Consider the following 22,831-nt stretch of genomic DNA (forward strand, 5'->3'; position numbering starts at 1 on the left):
GCATTACGCTGTGCCAAATTTCGTGCAAATCGGACGAAAATATATATGGGAGCTATATCCAAATCTGAACCGATTTTCACGAAACTTAACACACATCATTCTAGACCTAAATCATTACGCTGTGCCAAATATCATGCAAATCGAAAGATATATAGGGACTTTGGTACACCATTTACCTTAAATCGAACGAAAATATATATGGGAGCTATATCCAAATCTGAACCGATTTTCAGGAAACTTGACACACATTATTCTAGACCTAATTCATTACGCCGTGCCAAATTTCGTGCAAATCGGACGATAATATATATGGAAGCTATATCCAAATCGAAGCATATAAAGGGACTTTGGTGCACTATTTACCTTAAATCGAACGAAAATATATATGGGACCTATATCCAAATCTGAACCGATTTTCAGGAAACTTGACACATCATTCAAATCGAATGATATATAGGGACCGTTTACATTAAATCGGATGAAAATATATAAGGGAGCTATATCTTAATTTGAACCGATTTTTCCCAATTTCAATTGGGTTCGTCCTTGGGCCAAATAAGTGACCTGTGTTAAATTTCATCCAATTCGGATTATAAATGCGACCTGTACTTTGTTTACAATTTAACGTCGACAGATGGACTGACGGACATTCATAAATCGACTCAGAAAGTGATTCTATGCATATTCTCAAAAGGAACTATAGGTCTATCTCGTTTCCTTTTGCCTGTTACAAACATATGCACAAAGACATAATACCCTGTTCCACAGTGTGGTGAAGGGTATAATAAATGATATGAAAGGGTTGTTTGTTTGTATGACTATTCATCGTTAAATTATAGCCCGAACTGAAGATGTTTGGCTGTGAAACAACAATACACGAAATATGTAAAAAACTATTAAAAACAGTCTTTCCAAAAAGATAATAGCTAAAAGATCACCCTTTATAATTGTAAAAATATGGAATATGACAGTGTGTAAAAAAACTTCACAATTTCCTCTAATCATATCTGGAAACTTTATAAAAATCGGTTTAGTAGTAGCCGAGATATTCGTATTTCAATTCAACGATGGTCCGAAATACACCTCCTGTTCGATTCTGGTCGCCTATTACCTGAAAATGAAAAACCGCACAAAACTCAGTCTTTTAAAAATGGCAAAAAATTGTTTTCATAATGTCTGCTGTTGTATGAAAATTATAGCATACTTGTAGGGGCAAAGGGCAGTTCGAGGTGTAATTTCTTGTTTCTTGATATGTGTGTACCTACAATCACGCGTGTGATTGTATGTAATTTATGCATATATGCAATGTAAAATATATTTAGTAATTACACATAGATCGATTTTTGTGGTGTTTCTCATTTTTTTGTAATAGGCGCCCAGCATCGAACAGAAAGTATATTTCGGATCATTGGGCAACGTCTTACGTTTCAGACAGTAGCGACACGTAATGCGAGATAGAATTATCGAGAGAAAGGAAAAACGTATTTTCAAAAAAAAAAAAAAAAACGTGAGCGTAAGCAAATCGATATGTACAAGAGTCAGAATGATGTCCGGAAATTTTACCAACGAGTAATACACCAAACCGAAGGCTTTGGCGCAGGCACATCCTCCAGTAGAGATGAAGATGGGAAGCTAGTGACAAATACAGATAGCGTGTTGAGGATCTGCAAGGAGCATTTTGCAAAGTTTCGGGTATCAAATAGTGGCGGTGCAGAAGATACCCCAAAACCAATAAGACTGATGGTATAGATCGAATACCACCTAGTCAAGATTAGGTCAGAGTAGCAATTAATCGGCTAAAGAACAATAAAGTAGCAGATGCTGATGGATTACCAGCCGAACTATTCAAGACCGGTGGTCAGATGTTGGTCAGGAGCATACACCAGCTTATTAGTACAATTTGGCTAGAGGAATACATGCCCAACGATTGGAACCTCAGCATCCCGTGTACTTTCCAAAAAATTATAGGTGTTTAAATCCATGTCTGCGTTCGTCATTCCTGCAAAGTTAATATGGCTATGCAGTATAACTTTAAAGGAAAGGTCCTCTCGGAGCCCTTTAATACCGAACGAGGATTCAGAAAAGGTGACAGTTTATCGTGTGATCTTGTGTCATCATGCTAGAAAAGGTCATACGAGTGGCAAAGATGAACAGAAATGGTACTCTGTACACTAAACAACATGTGTTGTTTATGTGGATGACATCGACGTAGGGTCGAACATTGAGAGCAGTAACAGCCACCTTTGTACAACTTGAGAAGGACTCTGCCAAAGTGGGTCTGGCAGTAAATGGCGAAAAGACCAAGCTGATGGTATCAACGTGCAAGACGTCCAGTAAACTCGCACCAACTGTGGAACTTGAGAACTACAGCTTCGAGGCAGTCAGAGATCAACGATTTTATATACCTTGGTACCGCCATAAAAAACTAATGACATCAGTTTTGAAATTCGGAGGAGAATATTGTAAGCCAACAGATGCTACTATGGTCTAAGTAAGCAATTCAGAAACAAGGCCACTTCTTGCCAGACCAAACTCACGCTCCATAAGACGCTTATACTACCCGTGCTGTTGTAGTGCTTGAGAGAAAAATTCTCCGAAAGATTTATAGATATAGATCACAGATCTATATCGGTGAATATCGCCGTCGAATGAACCATGAGTTGTACCATCTATTCTCGGACATCGATATAGTCAGACGGATCGAGCTGCAGCGACTACATTGGCTTGGCATATAAAAGCGAGCCAACTGATGGATCGAGTAGTAGGGAAAGCCTACGAATTCGATGGGAAGATAAAGTGGAAGACAACTTCTCGGAGCATGATCTTTCATATTGGAAGAGCAGCGGCTTATTGGAAAAATGCTCTGTCACAAGCCAGCTAAGTAAGTATCTTCCATACGCAGTAAGATTTTGTACCCTCCACCATAGTATAGAGGGTATATTAATTTCGTTTTTCCGTTTGTAACTCATCGAAATAATCATATCCATCATAATGGACACTATAAAGTGTGTATGTTCTTGATCAGCGTAAAATTCTATGACGATCTAAGCATGCCGGTGTGTCCGTCTGTCTTTTGTAATCACTCTAACGTCTAAACGAATTGATATAGAACGCCAAAATGTTGCATAGAGTCGTCTTTTGTCTGCAGCCAGGTCAATTTCGAAGATGAGCTATATCAGTCCACGTTTAGGCATAGCTACCATATAAAGGCACCCCCAACTTTTCGATATTTTGGGGTTCTTGAGCGAATTTTTCAACCGAATTCGCTGAAATTTGGTACACTGTACAAAAAATTATAAATATAGGTCCACGTTCTTGGTAGCCCCGGTATAACAGTACCACCAATTTTCAGTTTTTCCCCCGAATTAGCTGTTGAGCGCGTTTTACAACCGAATTTGCTTAAATTTGGTACAATGGGTTCTTATATCGGACCACTTTTTCTGGTAGCCCCTATCCCCCTTCCAATTTTCAGTTTTTGGGTGGTTTTGACCAGATTTTTTCACCGAATTTGCTGAAATTTGGTACTTTGAGTTCTTATTGGATAGCGAATCTCTCCACTAAAAATTATAAATATAGGCAAATTTTTTTCTGGTAGTCTCCATATAAGGGTTTGGTTCAAAGTGGATATCAAAAAAAATGAGGAACATTTTTGACCATTTTGTGTGAGAGCTACCGGAAGTAGTGGGCAGATATTCCCACCTTCGAACTTGATTTAACTCCTTTCGAGAGTTATCGTGTCGACCAGACATACAGACGGACATTTGTAAATCCAATTCATATTGTCTGGATTTGGTCCAAAGAGATATGGCGCCCAAAATCAATATTATGAAGAGGAAAATTTTTGCCATAGAAAAGTGTATATCCATAAGGCAAGACAGCTCCAATTCCTATTTATAATACAAAAGATATATCCTGAAGAAAATATTTTAAATGTGTAATATTTAAACGTAAACGAAACTACGAAATGGATAATCTTGTGACTTTAAGATATGAAAATATCGGATAGAGGAGAAAATCCATATTGGTCCAGTTTAGAGATGTTTAAAACTCATACATAATAAATACTTAATTAAAACTAATTTTATTTATTTACGAACAAAATAATAATGTTTTCTTTCACCACTTATGCTAATTAAGACATTGATAAATTATATACATCTATATTATTATAAAACATTGTATTATTAGTATCCGGTGCAGGCCATTCCCATTGTGGTAGGTTGGGGATAATGAAGTCTTGATATATCTTATAGACCAAATATAACTGCAATGCTCGATAAAGTAAAATTTTACTGTCAGGATGAAAGTGAACAAAATATATATTAATTATATGATATATAAAATGCAATAACAAAAAAGTTAATTAAAAAAATTATAATATTTTTAAAATAAAATACAATTGATATTTCAGTTATTCTCACATTTTAAGTATAAACCTTGATCTTGGTATAGTTGCAGGATCTTCTTTTAACAGCACTTCTCGTGATTTTAACATCAAATCATTAATAAAGCCGGCATGTATATATTTGTTATTGAAATATCGCATTATATCCACATCAAATTCGGTACTGGGAAATTAAGCAAACAATTATAATCAATTCTATGCATTTTTTTTAATTTTTAACACACCCATTTAACTCTTCAAGCATTTCCTTATAGTAACTTGTTCCGCTGCAATCGAAATTATTGACCACCAATTTTCAGTTTTTCCCCCGAATTAGCTGTTGAGCGCGTTTTACAACCGAATTTGCTTAAATTTGGTACAATGGGTTCTTATATCGGACCACTTTTTCTGGTAGCCCCTATCCCCCTTCCAATTTTCAGTTTTTGGGTGGTTTTGACCAGATTTTTTCACCGAATTTGCTGAAATTTGGTACTTTGAGTTCTTATTGGATAGCGAATCTCTCCACTAAAAATTATAAATATAGGCAAATTTTTTTCTGGTAGTCTCCATATAAGGGTTTGGTTCAAAGTGGATATCAAAAAAAATGAGGAACATTTTTGACCATTTTGTGTGAGAGCTACCGGAAGTAGTGGGCAGATATTCCCACCTTCGAACTTGATTTAACTCCTTTCGAGAGTTATCGTGTCGACCAGACATACAGACGGACATTTGTAAATCCAATTCATATTGTCTGGATTTGGTCCAAAGAGATATGGCGCCCAAAATCAATATTATGAAGAGGAAAATTTTTGCCATAGAAAAGTGTATATCCATAAGGCAAGACAGCTCCAATTCCTATTTATAATACAAAAGATATATCCTGAAGAAAATATTTTAAATGTGTAATATTTAAACGTAAACGAAACTACGAAATGGATAATCTTGTGACTTTAAGATATGAAAATATCGGATAGAGGAGAAAATCCATATTGGTCCAGTTTAGAGATGTTTAAAACTCATACATAATAAATACTTAATTAAAACTATTTTTATTTATTTACTAAACAAAAACATAATAATTTTTTCTCTTACACCACTTATGCTAATTAAGACATTGATACATTATATACATCTATGTTATTATAAAACATTGTATTATTAGTATCCGGTGCAGGCCATTCCCATTGTGGTAGGTTGGGGATAATGAAGTCTTGATATATCTTATAGACCAAATATAACTGCAATGCTCGATAAAGTAAAATTTTACTGTCAGGATGAAAGTGAACAAAATATATATTAATTATATGATATATAAAATGCAATAACAAAAAAGTTAATTAAAAAAATTATAATATTTTTAAAATAAAATACAATTGATATTTCAGTTATTCTCACATTTTAAGTATAAACCTTGATCTTGGTATAGTTGCAGGATCTTCTTTTAATAGCACTTCTCGTGATTTTAACATCAAATCATTGATAAAGCCGGCATGCATGTATGTGTTATTGAAATATCGCATTATATTCACATCGAATTCGGTGCTGGAAAATTAAGAAAATAATTATAATCAATTCTATGCATTTTTTTTAATTTTTAACACACCCATTTAACTCTTCAAGCATTTCCTTATAGTAACTTGTTCCGCTGCAATCGAAATTATTGAACATAAAAGGTTTGAGCACATCGACAGTTGTGAACAACTTTCGCTGGATTTTCATTAATTGCGGTTTGTGACCCAACATTTTAAGGATGCCATCTACCAATAGGGCTGGCAGGAATTGTTGAATGAAGAACTGAAAAAAATAGAATTCGATATTTAAAAATATTTTATTCAGGACATAAGACCGAATACTTTTTTCAGGGACTATAATAGGTGTGAAATTTTTAAGGACTATAATAGACGTGGATTTTTTATGGAATATATTTTTAAAGGAATAATTTTTCGAGGACTATAACACAAATAGGCGTGGATTCTTTAAGGAATATTTTTTTCAAGGACTATAACACAAATAGGCGTGGATTCTTTAAGGAATATTTTTTCAAGGACTATAACACAAATAGGCGTGGATTCTTTAAGGAATATTTGTTCAAGGACTATAACACAAATAGGCGTGGATTCTTTAAGGAATATTTTTTCAAGGACTATAACACAAATAGGCGTGGATTTTTAAGGAATATTTTTTCAAGGACTATAACACAAATAGGCGTGGATTCTTTAAGGAATATTTTTCCAAGGACTATAACACAAATTGGCGTGGATTCTTTAAGGAATATTTTTTCAAGGACTATAACACAAATAGGCGTGGATTCTTTAAGGAATATTTTTTCAAGGACTATAACACAAATTGGCGTGGATTCTTTAAGGAATATTTTTTCAAGGACTATAACACAAATAGGCGTGGATTCTTTAAGGAATATTTTTTCAAGGACTATAACACAAATTGGCGTGGATTCTTTAAGGAATATTTTTTCAAGGACTATAACACAAATAGGCGTGGATTCTTTAAGGAATATTTTTGCAAGGACTATAACACAAATAGGCGTGGATTCTTTAAGGAATATTTTTTCAAGGACTATAACACAAATAGGCGTGGATTCTTTAAGGAATATTTTTTCAAGGACTATAACACAAATAGGCGTGAATTCTTTAAGGAATATTTTTTCAAGGACTATAACACAAATAGGCGTGGATTCTTTTAAGGAATATTTTTTCAAGGACTATAACACAAATAGGCGTGGATTCTTTAAGGAATATTTTTTCAAGGACTATAACACAAATAGGCGTGGATTCTTTAAGGAATATTTTTTCAAGGACTATAACACAAATAGGCGTGGATTCTTTAAGGAATATTTTTTAAGGACTATAACACAAATAGGCGTGGATTTTTAAGGAATATTTTTTCAAGGACTATAGAGGCGTGGATTCTTTAAGGAATATTTTTTCAAGGACCATTCAAGGCGTGGATTCTTTAAGGAATATTTTTTCAAGGACTATAACACAAATAGGCGTGGATTTTTAAGGAATAATTTTTCAAGGACTATAACACAAATAGGCGTGGATTTTTAAGGAATAATTTTTCAAGGACTATAACACAAATAGGCGTGGATTTTTAAGGAATAATTTTTCAAGGACTATAACACAAATAGGCGTGGATTTTTAAGGAATAATTTTTCAAGGACTATAACACAAATAGGCGTGGATTTTTAAGGAATAATTTTTCAAGGACTATAACACAAATAGGCGTGGATTTTTAAGGAATAATTTTTCAAGGACTATAACACAAATAGGCGTGGATTTTTAAGGAATAATTTTTCAAGGACTATAACACAAATAGGCGTGGATTTTTAAGGAATAATTTTTCAAGGACTATAACACAAATATGCGTGGATTTTTAAGGAATAATTTTTCAAGGACTATAACACAAATAGGCGTGGATTTTTAAGGAATAATTTTTCAAGGACTATAACACAAATATGCGTGGATTTTTAAGGAATAATTTTTCAAGGACTATAACACAAATAGGCGTGGATTTTTAAGGAATATTTTTTCAGGCACACTAACACCCATCAGGTCCCAAATTATACCTACCACAATTTTGTATAGAGCGCGATTATCCGTTACAATGGCCCCAGGTATAAGAACATTTTTCTCAAATGCTGAATCATAGATAATGTTAAATTTCTTCACCAGTTCCAGATGTTCTTTAATCGTAATATCCGAATGGGTTGATGATACTGTATGGTAGATTGGTATATCTTGAGGCCTTCTTTGATCGTCATATATCATAGCCGTTTTCATGGTATAATAAAGTAAATGCTTTACAACCAAATCTTGAGGGGCTACATCCAAACGTATATCTGGCGTAGTTGGTACACCCTTCATGATACCCGCTGCGTAGGCAAGAAATATAGCCATGGCACCAACAAAGCCGGTGGGAAAGCCTGGTTCAGGTTCAGCCACAGACTGTATGACTACAAGGAGGGGGATTCTTAATTGTTAATGAATTTATTTCCTGTAAGTTTAACGTACCTATAGAAGGTCGGTATATGGCCAAGGGTAGCTCATGGCGAAAATCATTTACCAAAGATTCGGTTAAATTCTTGGTAAAACTGTAGGTATTTGGAAAACCAATGATTAATCTGAAAAATAAAATATGTATCATTATATTTTTTCCAATATCCCTTAGATATGATACCCACTTCCTTGTCAGAGTATCCAACATATCATCCGTTATATCCGAACGTTGACATAAATCCAAACAAAATTTCCAATCCATTGGTGATTGATATACTTTAGGTTCAGTATATTCCAAATAGGGATTACTGTAGAATGTCGAAACATGTATTACCGCTTGGAGTTTTTTCAGATTCTGAGCCAATTTTAAAACTTCATATGTGCCACCAACATTTAATTTTATCGCCTGCCGTAGGGGCTCATCAAAACGCACCGTTGCCGCACTGTGTATAATAATGGAGACGTTTTCCAATTTCTGCATATATTCCGGTGTAACACCCAATTGGGGTAGTTCAACGTCTCCGGGTATGATGGTGACTTTCTCGTCAAACTCATTGGGTTTTTCCGACATCAAACGGCGGAAAATCTGTAATTTGAAAAAAAGAAATAGTATTAAATAAATCACCGAATTTCTAGTCATTGAATTATTGCAGAATAATTCATAAATAAAAATCGGTTTTTTTTCTTACCAAATCTTCCTTCATCTTTTTCAATCGTTCAGTATGTGTGGCATATTTCTTGGGACGTAGTAACAAATAAATTCGACCAACATTACAAGATCGTAACAATTTATCAAGCAATGATTTACCGACGGTACCTGAAATTAATTACGAAAATCAAAATATTATCTAGTGGCAATGGCTCATCTTCAACGCCATCTGTTGATGGCCATGATTCAAATATCCAAATGAAAAAAAAAAATATTGTTTTCTTTTTGTCATAAAAGAGATTTGTACGATATGGGTGTCATATGAGGTAAAATATCTCATTTTTAAAATATTTTTCAATTTTCGCTTGTTCCTCTTAATATCCTCCACCATAGTATGGAGGGTATATTCATTTTGTTTTTCCTTTTGTAACTCATCGAAATAATCATTTCCGACTCTATATATTCTGGATCAGCGTAAAATTCTATGACGATCTAAGCATGCCCGTCAGTCTGTTGTAATCACTCTAGCGTCTAAACCAATTCATATAGATCGCCAAAAATTAGCATAGAGTCGTCTTTTGTCTGTAGGCAGGTCAAGTTCGAAGATGGGCTATATCAGTTTTTGGGGTGTTTTGACCGTATTTTTTGGCCGAATTGGCTGTAAGTTTGTACTTTAAGTTCTTATTGGGTAGAAAATCACTCCACTAAAAATTATAAATATAGGTCAATTTTTTCGGGTAGCTCCCATATAAGGGATCAGCGTAAAATGTCGATTTAAGCATGTCCGTCCGTCTGTTGTAATCACTCTCGGGTCTAAACGAATTGAGTTAGACCAAAATTTTGCACAGAATTGTCTTTTGTCTGCAGGCAGGTCAAGTTCGAAAATGGGCTTAATCGGTCCACGTTTAGGCATAGCTCCCATATAAGGGTACCTCCCAATTTTTGGTATTTTGGGGTTTTTAAGTTAGTTTTTCAAGCGAATTCGCTGAAATTTGCTACATTGGGTTCTTATTGGGCACCAAATTTCTCCAATAAAATTATAAATATCGGTTCACTTTTTCTGGTAGCCCGCATATAGCGGTACCCCCAAAATTTAAAGTATTTTGGGGTTCTTTGGCTAGTTTTTCAAACGATTTCGCTGAAATTTGGTACATTGGGTTCTTATTGGGTACCAAATTTCTCCACTAAAAATTATAATTATTGGTCCACTTTTCCTGGTGGCCTCCATATAATGGTAACCCCAATGATTCGCATTTTGGGGTTCTCAAAGGCGTTTTTCAACCGAATTCGCTGAAATTTATTACATTGAGTTTTTATTGGGCATTAAAGTTCTCCACTTATAATTGTAAATATAGGCTAATTTTTTTGATATCCCGTACCCTTCAATTCTGATATAACGGTAGCCACTGATTATCGGTATTTTGGGTGTTTCTGAGTCGATGTACGCATGTCCGTCCGTCCATGTAGTTTTGTGAACAAAATACAGATCGCATTTATCCTATTTCAATTAGGTCCATGTGTTTATATATAGCTCCCATACATAAATTTACTCTATTTCATACAGATGGTACTAAATTTTTGTGAATTTTCATATGGGTCTTATATACATTTTCGTTCGATTTCATGTAAATGCACCAATGCTCCCATACATAAATTTACTCTATTTCATACAGATGGTACACCAAATAATCCAAGTCTGCCCCTTTGTTATGCAATTTTTCATCGCAAACCTCCGCTGAGGGTATACATCCGTTGGCAACACCGACCGACCGAAAGCGTCCATTACAAAATCCCACCCCATTTTCGGTAGAGTAGTGTAGGGTTTAATCGCTCATCCCTATCCTATGTATGAAGTGGTTGTATTTTAGCATTTCGGATACTCCAAGAGCGAGAAAAAATGTTACATCGATTTTAGTATGGATCCATGTATTGAAATTCGCGTTTTGCTCGTATTTTTAGCAGCAAATTCCCATCGAAGTTTGAATAAACATGTTCTTCACTTATAAATGTAGGCCCATGTTTTTTAATAGCCCCCATACAATAGTACCGAATTAACACTTTTCACAACATTCTAATATATAATTTCATCTTTTGATATTTTATATTTTCTTACCCGAACCACCGGTTATAAAAATTTCACGATTTTCAAAAAAATCTTTTATCATGATTCTTTCTTCAAAAATTCCAAAATGTCAAGTTATGCTTACAACTTCAATGTTTAAGACAAACTAAAAGCACACCTTAAAATACCTAGCCATAATTATACATAGTTTTCGAACATTTGATCAAATTTAATGTTTTAGAAAAACAAAATTCCGAAACCTAACATAATTGAATTATTCAAATACTTCCGTTATGTTTGAATTTTACATGCATAATATTAAAATATTCAATGTCTAGTCGAATTGATAAATAAATGGATTTAATTAGTTAGGTAGGCACGTTTTTTAATAGTTCTCAGAGGTTGAATATGTTTAAACATTATGTAGATACTGAAGAAAACTTACAACATAAAGACATTGAGGAATTTTATGTACGACATTAACGTTAAGCATTCATATGAGTAAATAAAAAATACGCTGTGCAGCAAAATTTGAGCGGTCAAAAATACCTTAAGAAAAGTAAAGTCCTTGGAGGATATTTTAAGAAGGAAAATTCACCATAGGTCAAGTTTTGGAGTTATTACCTGATGAATTGTTTCTGTTGGTAACTCTAATGTTCATAATGAAAACACCTTATATCAAATGTCTGTCAGCATGTCGATACGCAGGATAACAATCAAAGATGGTAAACGATTTTGTTGTTCGGTTCATTAGTATCCGTTCTGAACCAAATATGGTACAATCTAATCTGTTTTTTTATAAAATCCCATCATGTCCAAAGATCAGATCACTTTTGTAGTATCATTTTTGCACAATTTACATGCAATCGGATAAAATATATATGACATCTATAAACAAATTAGAACAATTTTGAAAAAACCTCAAAACAAGTCATTGTAGTCTCAAGTCTGAAACCCATGCCATCTGGTGAACAATTTTCATGAAATCGAACAAAAATATACATGGGACATAAATCTAAATAAGGTCAATTTAGACAAACGTTAGACCCTTAATGAAATCGGACAAAAATATTTTGTATAAAATTTAATCTGAATTAAATTTGTGTTGACAAGCAGGGGCGTATACAGCGGGGTTGAAAATATCGCTATATAGTTTCTAAAACTAAAACTTTTGTGGCCAACGTGATGCAAACGATGTGGTTGTAATATGGATTCAGGCTCTTGTGTGGAAAAAAACACCTTTCCATTCCTATTCGAAGCTTGAAAAAATATTCGTCTAAAAAAATTCCACCTGTTCGTAGATTGAAAAAATATTCCCTTAAAAAATTCCAGCCTATTGGTAGTTTGAAAAAATATTCCTTTAAAAATCCACGCCTTATTTTACGTAGCTGGCTTATGACAAAACATTTGTTCCATAAGCCGAGCTTAAAAAAGATTTCCAAGCCCGTCGATCTTGCGCGCAGATTTCCAAATTTGTAAGACCAAAATGTTCTCTTCCACTTGATCTTTCCATCGAATTCGTGTCCTTCCCCTTCTGCGTGATCCATCACGTGGCTCGTTTTTATAAGGCTTTTCAGCTAGGGCATCCTCATCTATTTTCACAACGTGACCTAGCCAACGTAGTCTCTGCAGCTCGATACGTCTGACTATGTGGTTGTCCAAGAATAGATAGTACAACTCACGGTTCATTCGACGGAGAATTTTTCTTTTTTTCGGAGAATTTTTCTTTCCATCGCTCCAAGTGCTGCCTCATCTGCTTGCACAAGTACCCATGCTTCAGATCCACACAACAACACGTGTTTTATTAGTGTCTTGTAGAGTGTAAGTTTGGTCTGGCGAGAGGTGGCCTTGTTCCTGAATTGCTTACATAGACCATAGTAGCATATGTTGGCCAAAATCTCTCTCCGAATTCCAAAACTGATGTCATTTTATTTATGGCGGTACCATAGTCTATATAATCTTTAACTACCTCGAAGCTGTAGTTTTTAAATTCCACAGTTGGTCCGAGTCTATTGGACGTCTTGCGCTTGATATTCTCGCCATTTACTGCCAGACCCACTTTGGCAGGCTCGCTCTCAATTTGTTTAAATGTGGCCGTTACCGCTCTCAATGTTCGACTCATTATGTCGATGTTGATGTACAGGGTGTCATTTTCTTACATTTTCCAGCAGGATGTTAAAAAGATCACACTACAAACTGTCACCTGTCTGAATCCTCGTTAGATATTGAAAGGCTACGATAGGTCCTTTCCGACTTTAACTGCTGACCTTGTGCCAGTTAAAGTTATCCTGCATTCCTGCTAAATTAATAGGCTAATTTTTGCAGGAATACCGAACGCAGACATGGCTATAAACACCTCAGAACGGATAGGTCTGTCGAATGCGGCTTTATAATTGACAAAGAGGTGGAATTTGTCGATGTGTTTTTCGTGAGACTTTTCCAGGATCTTGTGCAAAGTGAAAATATGTTCAATGGTGGATTTGCCAGGCCTGAAGCTGCATTAGTATGCTCCAATAATGTCATTGACCATTGGCTTCGTTTGTAAAATATCCGGACTTCGTTCTGACTCCTGTACATCTTGATTTGCTGGTACATTAAGACGCGTGCGAACCTTGGCTGCCACAAGGTAATGGTCGATCAAACGTCTAAAACATTTGATTAATGCATTCCGTCTATCGTAACATGATCAATTTGATTTCTCGTTGCTTGATCTGGAGAAATCCAGTCGGCGCTGTGAATATCAAGATGCTTAAACCCGATGCTACTAACTACTATTTTTTGCAAGTTCAATTAGTTGATCGCTCTTTTAACTGAACTAGTTCGGTGTTGTAGTTCATTAGTTCAATCGTTCGCAATGAAGCTCTTTTATTCAGCTGTCGTTCTACTTCGGTTGTTCTTTTAATATTTCGTAGCTCTCCGAATCGTTCATTTAATAATTTGTGTTCTTTAATAGTTTGTGTTCACTTTTATGGACCTATATGGCGAGGATATTTAAAGAAGATTTTCAGAAGAGTTTAATGACCTATAAGGTGTGGATTTTTTAAAGAAATGCTTCCGAATTTCAGACCTATGAAGCCTGCATTAAAAAAGTATTAGAAAAATCTTTGGACCTATAAAGCGAGGGTTTTAGAGAAAAGTTTCAGAAAATTCCAGTTTGTTCATTTATTGAACCAAAAATAATGACTTTGTAAGACCTGGTTCAGTCGGTCTTTTAAGAGAATCGTTCATTTGAAATAGTTCGTTCGTAATCTGTACAACTCTACTAGGGATATGTAGTCGAGCACAAATTGGCATTTATTAAAAGTCGATTTTTTTTAAAACAGTCGACTTTTCGATCTTGTCAAACCTGTTCAAAATCGACATTCGAAGGTATAGTCTCTATAAAAAGGTCTAGATCGATATTAGTTTTCTTGATGTCCATCTCATTTATAGGTCGTTCGGTTCGTTTGTCTGCTTGGCTAAACATGGCTAACATTTATTTCTAAACTGTATTTATTTGAAATTTCGTATAAAATCCATTTAACGTAATCATACGTTATTCCTCCATTTATTATTATATAATAAAAATTACATAGAATAATTCATAAATTCAGTATAATTGGTATGTAAATTCCATTCCAACGTCGCTAGCCAAGGAGCTATTAAACAAATATAACATTTGTATGCCAAGTAGATTTGTAGAGCGCGATATAATGCAATTTTTCTAAAATGAAAAGAAAACAAACAATTTATTAAAGTAAAACCATCTAAAACATATAAGACGTTTGAAATCGCCTAAATTTAGTACAGATTTTTTAAGTGCTTACATTTTAAGTATTATTCTGGCTCGTGGAATTGTTGCGGGATCCTCTTTTAGTAGAATTTCACGACATTTTTTAATCATATCATAAGTGAAGCCAGCACTAGTAAAGACACTTTTGGAATAGCGCAAAACATCTACATTGAAATCAGTTCTGAAATGAATATGAAATTGGTATTCAATTTGAATTATATTTATCTATACTAATAAAAGAGTAAAGTGACTGACTGATTTAACGATTTATCAACGCCCAGACGAAACGGCTGAAACTATAATCTTGAAATTTTGGGTGAGGGTCACTCTTGGTCCAAAGGTGACAGATAAGGCTGGGTTTTTGGAAATTCGTACTACAACGTTACGAAAAGTACTAAATGTGAAACCATTTGTATTTGGCGAACCGGAAGAGCTAGAACTCTCTAATTTGGATTGGAGGTTTTTGGAAATTCGAACTATAACTATCCGAAAAGTACTAAAATGTACTTAATTTGGTACAATTTCATAGCATGTGGACGGATAGCTCTAAAAACTTAAAATTTGGAGTGTGAATTAAGGTTGAGAAGTAGGTTCCATTTAAGGAGATGGTTTTGAAAGCGTGTGCTCATGTGTACTAAAAGTACTATATTTGGTGCAAATTTATTTTGGGAGGTACAAATCAAGCTGGAATCCTACAATTTGAAATTAACTTTACCGTCGGAGTGTAGGAATGGCATATGTACGAATTTTTGGAAAATTTTTACTAACGGGTACGAAAAGTAATAAATCGTACTATAATTGGTACACTTCGGATTTGGGTGAACCGATAGAGCGCGAACAATGAAATTTGGAGTCAGGATCATTGTAGAGGTGTAGGATTGGGGTCAGGACTCAGTTTAAGACATTATTACTTATGGGTACTAAATGGTACTAAATTTGGTACAATTTGAATTTTAGGTGAATCAATAGAGCTAGAATCATGAAATTTGGAGTCAGGATCACTGTTGAGGTGTAAGATTGAGATATGCAGGAAGTTTTAGAAATTTGTACTAATGTGTACTAAATTTTGTACAATTTAAATAGTGGGTGAAGCGATTGAGTTGAAATTATGAAATTGTGATTTAGGATCACTGTGGAGGTGTAGGATTGGGGTATGTAGGAAGATTTGGAAATTGGTACTACTGTGTACTAAATTTTGTACAATTTGTATTGTGAGTCAATCGATAAAGTTGGAATCCTCAAATTTAGATTTTGGATGAATGTGGGGGTGTAGGATTTGGGTATGTAGGAAGTTTTGGAATTTGGTACAACTATGTACTAAATTTGGTACAATTTGAGTTGTGAGTCAACCGATAAAGTTGGAATCCTCAAATTTAGATTTTGGATGAATGTGGGGGTGTAGGATTGGGGTATGTAGGAAGTTTTGGAATTTGGTACAACTATGTACTAAATTTGGTGCAATTTGAATTGTGGGAGAACCGATGGAGTTGAAATCATGAAATTTTGATTTAGGATCACTGTTGAGGTGTAGTATTGGGGAATGTAGGAAGTTTTGAAAATTGTTACTACTGTGTACTAAATTTGGTACAATTTGAATTGTGGGTGAACCGATAGAGGTTGAATCCTGAAACTTGGATTTAGCATCACTGTGAGGGTATTGGTTTGGGGTATGTAGGAAGTTTTGGAATTTGGTACAACTATGTACTAAATTTGGTACAATTTGAATTGTGGGTGAACCAATAGAGTTGGAATCCTGAAACTTGGATTTAGGATCACTGTGGTGGTGTAGGTTTGGGGTAAGTAAGAGCTTTTGAAAATGCATTATACTGTGTACTAAATTTGGTACAATTTGAATTGTAGGTGAACCTGTGGATTTGGAATCCTGAAACTTGGATTTAGGATCACTTTCGGGGTGTAGGTTTGAGTCAAGTAGGATGTTTTGGAAATTCATACTACTGTGCACAAAATATGGTACAATTTTAATTGTGGGTGAACCAATAGAGTTGGAATCCTGAATTTTGAATTTGGAATCATTGTGGGGGCGTAGGATCGGGGTATGCAGGAAGTTTTGTTAAATGGCTGTGTACTTATGGAAAAAAAGTGTGCTAAATGGAAAATTTGGTAAAATTTGAAAATAAAATAAAATATTAATTCATGTTTAAATATTTCCTACATTCGCTAACGAAGTTGCGGCGGTGCGGTTAACTTGTGATTTTTTTATAAAAAATATATATTATATTTTTTGATAAATATCCATTGAAACAAATTGCTTTAAAAAATCCACGCCTATTGGTAGCTTGAAAAAAAACATGCTTTAAAATATCCACGCCTATTGGTAGCTTGAAAAAAATTTGCTTTAAAAAATCCACGCCTATTGGTAGCTTGAAAAAAATTTGCTTTAAAAAATCCACGCCTATTGGTAGCTTGAAAAAAACTGCTTTAAAAAATCCATGCCTATTGGTAGCTTGAAAAAAATTGCTTTAAAAAATCCACGCCTATTGGTAGTTTGAAAAAAAATTGCTTTAAAAAATCCACGCCTATTGGTAGTTTGAAAAAAAAAATAGCTTTAAAAAATCCACGCCTATTGGTAGCTTGAAAAAAATTGCTTTAACAAATCCACGCCTATTGGTAGCTTGAAAAAATTGCTTTAAAAAATCCACGCCTATTGGTAGCTTGAAAAAAATTGCTTTAACAAATCCACGCCTATTGGTAGCTTGAAAAAATTGCTTTAAAAAATCCACGCCTATTGGTAGCTTGAAAAAATTGCTTTAAAAAATCCACGCCTATTGGTAGCTTGAAAAAATTGCTTTAAAAAATCCACGCCTATTGGTAGCTTGAAAAAATTGCTTTAAAAAATCCACGCCTATTGGTAGCTTGAAAAAAAATTGCTTTAAAAAATCCACGCCTATTGGTAGCTTGAAAAAAATTGCTTTAAAAAATCCACGCCTATTGGTAGCTTGAAAAAAAAATTGCTTTAAAAAATCCACGCCTATTGGTAGTTTGAAAAAAATTGCTTTAAAAAATCCACGCCTATTGGTAGCTTGAAAAAAAATTGCTTTAAAAAATCCACGCCTATTGGTAGCTTGAAAAAAACTGCTTTAAAAAATCCACGCCTATTGGTAGCTTGAAAAAAATTGCTTTAAAAATCCACGCCTATTGATAGCTTGAAAAAATATTCCTTTAAAAAATCCATGCCTATCGGTAGCTTGAAAAAATATTTGCTTTTGTTGCTTGAGAAAACATTTTTTAAAAAAAAATCGATTATCGTTGAAAAAATTGTCTTACCCATGCAAACACAGATCCATTTCTTTGTGGTAGCTGATACCATCGGAATCATAATTGTTACACATGAATGGTCTCATGACCTCCAATGTTAAATAAAGTTTACGTTGAATTTGTAACATGACTGGTTTTTGACCCGCCAGTTTGAGTATTGTGTCAACCAACAATGCCGGAATGAGTTGTTTCAAAAAGAACTAAAAAACATATATAAACTCTATATATAATAAATGTATATATAAATAACTTTTATTTAACCTTACCATAAACATATACACAAAACTATTATCGGTGATGACATTGCCCGGTATCAAGAAATTCTTCTCGAATGCTAAATCTTCAATAATCTGAAATTTATCTAAAATTTCATGATATTGTGTCAGAGTTATATCGTTATGAGTACTCGATACGGTATGATAGATGGGTATTTCCTTTGGCCGTTTAGTGGCCTCATATAGTTTTGATGTTTTCCACGTATAATAGAGTAACGTCTTTGTTACCAAATCTTGTGGTATCAAATCCAAGCGTTGATCTGGTGCAAGGTAAATAGTTTTTAAAACTCCAGCTGCCATGCTGACAAATAAACCCATTGCACCGGTAAGTGGTGTGGGAAAACCGGGTTCCGGTTCCTCCACAGCGTGAACAACTGGAAGAGATAGAGAAACATTTATCAAACGTCAGTGTCGTGTCCACTTAAAAAACTTACTTATCGATGGCCTGAATATGGCCAATGGTAGTTTGTGCCGGAAATCATTCACCATGGATTCAACCAAGTTTTTGGTAAATGTGTAGGTATTGGGAAACCCAATAATTAATCTGAAAATAAAATAATAGTTCTAAACGATTTTTAATTTAAATATTTCCATAAACTTACTTTCTTGTCAATGTATTCAACATATCATCCGACACATCGCGACGTTGAGCTAAATCCAAACAAAATTTCCAATCCATTGGTGATTGATATAATTTCGGTTCTACATATCTCAAATAAGGATTACTATAGAAGGTCGAGACATGCATTAGAATTTTAAGATTTTTCATATTTTCTGCCAATTTTAAAACTTCATGTGTCCCGCCAACATTTATTTTTATGGCATTCCGTAGGGTCTCATCAAAACGTATTGTTGCAGCACTATGAATAATTATCGAAACATTATTCAAATATTTGGTATATTCGCCAGTGATACCCAGTTGGGGTAGTTCCACATCACCGGGTATCGCCATGACTTTGTCATCAAATTCTGTGGGTTTTTCGGTCATTAGGCGGCGAAAGTTCTGGAAATTAAGAATAAAAAGCGTGCAATAGAAAATATTGTTGGAAATAATATGTTGGGAAATCTTACCAATTCTGATTTTAGTCTTTTCAAACGTTCCTCTAGACTATAATTTTTCTTCGGGCGCAGCAATAAATAAATTCGTCGTACATTGCAGGATCTCAGAAGTTTCTCAATGAGAGCTTTACCGACAGTGCCTGAAATTGATAAGAAAAAAGTGCATTGGTTTGAAGATGCATTCAAAAAAATATCCCTTTAAAAATCCATATCCATAGGTAGCTTGAAAAAATATCCCTTTAAAAATCCATATCGATAAGTAGTTTGAAATAATATACCTTTAAAAATCCATATCGATAGGTCGCTTGAAAAATATCCCTTTAAAAATCCATACCCATAGGTAGCTTGAAAAAATATCCCTTTAATAATCCATATCGATAAGTAGCTTGAAATAATATACATTTAAAATCCATATCGATATGTAGCTTGAAAAAATATCCCTTTAAAAATCCATACCCATAGGTAGCTTGAAAAAATATCCCTTTAAAAATTCATATCGATAGGTAGATTGAAAAAATATACCTTTAAAAATTCATATCGATAGGTAGCTTGAAGAAATATCCCTTTAAAAATTCATATCGATAGGTAGCTTGAAAAAATATCCCTTTAAAAATCCGTCCCCGTAGCTTGAAAAAATATTCCTTTAAAAAATCCACGCCTAATGGTAGCTTGAAAAAATATTCCTTTAAAAAATCCACGCCTATTGGTAGCTTGAAAAAATATCCCTTTTAAAATCCGTATACAAAGGTAGCTTGAAAATTGGGAGTTTGGTGTATCATTCACAAAAAAAACGGACGAAACTATATATGGGAGCTATATTTAAATCTGAATAGATTTTAACAAAACTTCGCATGCATCAGTCTGGACCTAATTCAGTATTCTGGGCAAAATGTTGTCTCAATCGGACAAATATTGGGGGTTTGGTGAATCATTCACCAAAAAAATCTGACGAAACTATATATGGGAGCTATATTTAAATCTAAATCGATATTAACAAAACTTAACATACATCAGTCTGGACCTGATTCAGTGCGATGTGCAGAATGTTGTCACAATCGGACAAATATTTGGAGTTTGGTGCACCATTAACCTAAAATCTGACGAAACTATATATGGGAGCTATATCTGAAACTGAACCGATTCCAACAAAATTTCGCATACATAAGTATGGACCTGTTTCAGTGTTCTGTGCAAAATTTTGTCACAATCGGACAAATATTTGGAGTTTTGTGTGCCATTAACCTAAAATCGGACGAAACTATGAGAAATTTATCTAAATCTGAACCGATTTTAACAAAACTTCGCAGACATCAATTCTGAACCTAATTTTGTCCCAATCGGACAAATATTGGGAGTTTGGTGCACCATTCACATAAAATCGGACGAAACTATATATGGGAGCTATATCTAAATCTGAACCGATTCCAACAAATTTGGGTCAAATAAGTGACATGTATGAAGTTTCATCCAAATCGGATCATAAATGCGACCTTTACTTTGTTCACAAAATACGTGGACGGACAGACGGACATGCATAAATCGACTCAGAAAGTGATTCTATGTATATTCTCAAAAGGAACCATGGGTCTATCTCGATTATTTTTGCCTGTTACAAACTTATGCACAACGACATAATACCCTGTACCACAGTGTGGTGAAGGGTATAAAAATATCCCTTTAAAAAATCCACGCCTATTGGTATCTTAAAAAACCAGTGAGCGGAGCAGTATAGTCGGACGGGGCCGACCATACGATACCCTACACAACTACCACGGAACTCAATTTTTTTGCGGATGATTATTCCGAGCCTGGGCAATATTTCGTGATATTTCTCCATCTTGCCCGATTAGAGGTAAACAGCACCTCACAGTGACATATTTTCCGAATATTTCGAGTATTCAGTACAGCTATTGTCCAGATTCCTTCGGCCTTTTGGTCTATAGATCGACTCGAAAATAACACAAAAAATTAAGTTTTCGGTCCACTTCGTTCCAAAATTATTATCTTATCATCACCGAAAATTATAGTCGTTGTCCTTGACCATAACTGCAACCTCATGGAACATTTCAAAGCAATCAGCGCTATATTTCCGCCCTCCAGTATGGTAATGGGTTACTAAATAATATACGTATACGGAGATACCTGTAAATATTTGGGTGTAACTCCCACATCCGAGCACATACAACAATATAATTGGTATTAATTTAAAGGTCAACCACTCCTCTTGTATATAAAATCAACTTCTCGGGTCCATGTCCATCAGGGACAAATATATATGTCATTTTTCACACAAAAGTCAGGGTCCATTTGACCCGCTAAATATTGACCGATCTTTATCAAAACATGTATGCTTATTCTTTGGCCCGATCCCCTTCTCCATGCAAAATTTCAAGATGTTCGAGCCATTATTGCGGCCTCTGGAGCGACCAGAAAAACCGACAGAAATTTAGTATTTGGTCCATTTCATCCCCTAAATATTAACCGATCTTTCCCAAAAATAGGGGTCTTCATTGGCCAGAACCCATCCTACATGCGAAATTTCGTGAACATTGGTCCATAACTGTGGCCTGTATCGTGTTTACAAATTATAATGGACAGACGGACGGACGGACACACATGTCTAGATCAACTCAGCTAGTCGAGATATGACGATCGTATACTTAAAGGTGGGTCTAGGACCAATATTTCGCGGCGTTACAAACTTTTGGGGCTGCACAAAGCTATAATACCCTGACAACATAGTTGTGTAGGGTATAATAATTACTTTAAAAAATCCACGCCTATTGGTATCTTAAAAAATATTTACTTTAAAAAATCCACGCCTATTGGTATCTTAAAAAATATTTACTTTAAAAAATCCACGCCTATTGGTATCTTAAAAAATATTTACTTTAAAAAATCCACGCCTATTGGTATCTTAAAAAATATTTACTTTAAAAAATTCACGCCTATTGGTATCTTAAAAAATATTTACTTTAAAAAATCCACGCCTATTGGTGGCTTGATAAAAAATTCTTTTAAAAAATCATGCCTATTGGTCTTTACAAAAATATTCCTTTATTAAAATCACGTCTATAGGTCAAATGTTGCTTGGAGAAAAATCCTTCAAAATCCAACTTACCCGATCCTCCAGTAATAAATATTTCACGATTTTCAAAAAATTCCGATATTATGTTCGACATTGTGCCTTTTTGTTTTTATTTTTTTTCTGATGTTGTTATATGACAAATAAGTTTTAAACTAAATGAAACTGTTTCATGGAAATAACTTTACACCGATGTAATATGGCTATTAGCCTCTGCAATTAATCGGATATTTACCATAAATTTTGCATTCAC

General features: G+C 34.5%; 1 protein-coding gene across 1 annotated transcript; it reads right to left on the reverse strand.

Moving 5' to 3' along the window:
* Positions 1-5,775: 5,775 nt before the first annotated feature.
* LOC133322961 (putative fatty acyl-CoA reductase CG8306) lies at positions 5,776-22,675 on the reverse strand. Its single transcript, XM_061531912.1, has 14 exons — positions 22,615-22,675; positions 19,506-19,633; positions 19,037-19,437; positions 18,869-18,978; positions 18,426-18,808; positions 18,169-18,359; positions 14,918-15,064; positions 14,768-14,814; positions 9,090-9,217; positions 8,586-8,986; positions 8,416-8,525; positions 7,975-8,357; positions 5,988-6,178; positions 5,776-5,926 (listed from the first exon to the last, which is right to left on the reverse strand). Exons 1-14 carry the CDS (start codon positions 22,673-22,675, stop codon positions 5,776-5,778), a joined length of 2,832 nt encoding a protein of 943 aa, XP_061387896.1.
* Between the last annotated feature and the right edge of the window lie 156 nt (positions 22,676-22,831).

Source organism: Musca vetustissima, unplaced genomic scaffold, assembly GCF_032173495.1.
Source record: "Musca vetustissima isolate MV318-11 ecotype Yass unplaced genomic scaffold, APGP_CSIRO_Mvet_v1 utg73422, whole genome shotgun sequence".
Lineage (NCBI taxonomy): Eukaryota > Metazoa > Arthropoda > Insecta > Diptera > Muscidae > Musca > Musca vetustissima.

What these genes read in the sequence shown, in the direction of transcription:
- LOC133322961 (XM_061531912.1), bottom strand. Translation starts at nt 22,675, where the DNA reads ATGTCGAACATAATATCGGAATTTTTTGAAAATCGTGAAATATTTATT. An exon ending in TTGAATACATTGACAAGAAA is followed by an intron (nt 18,979 to 19,036) that starts GTAAGTTTATGG and finishes TTTTATTTTCAG; the next exon opens with ATTAATTATTGGGTTTCCCA. An exon ending in AAAAGATGAAGGAAGATTTG is followed by an intron (nt 8,987 to 9,089) that starts GTAAGAAAAAAA and finishes TTCAAATTACAG; the next exon opens with ATTTTCCGCCGTTTGATGTC.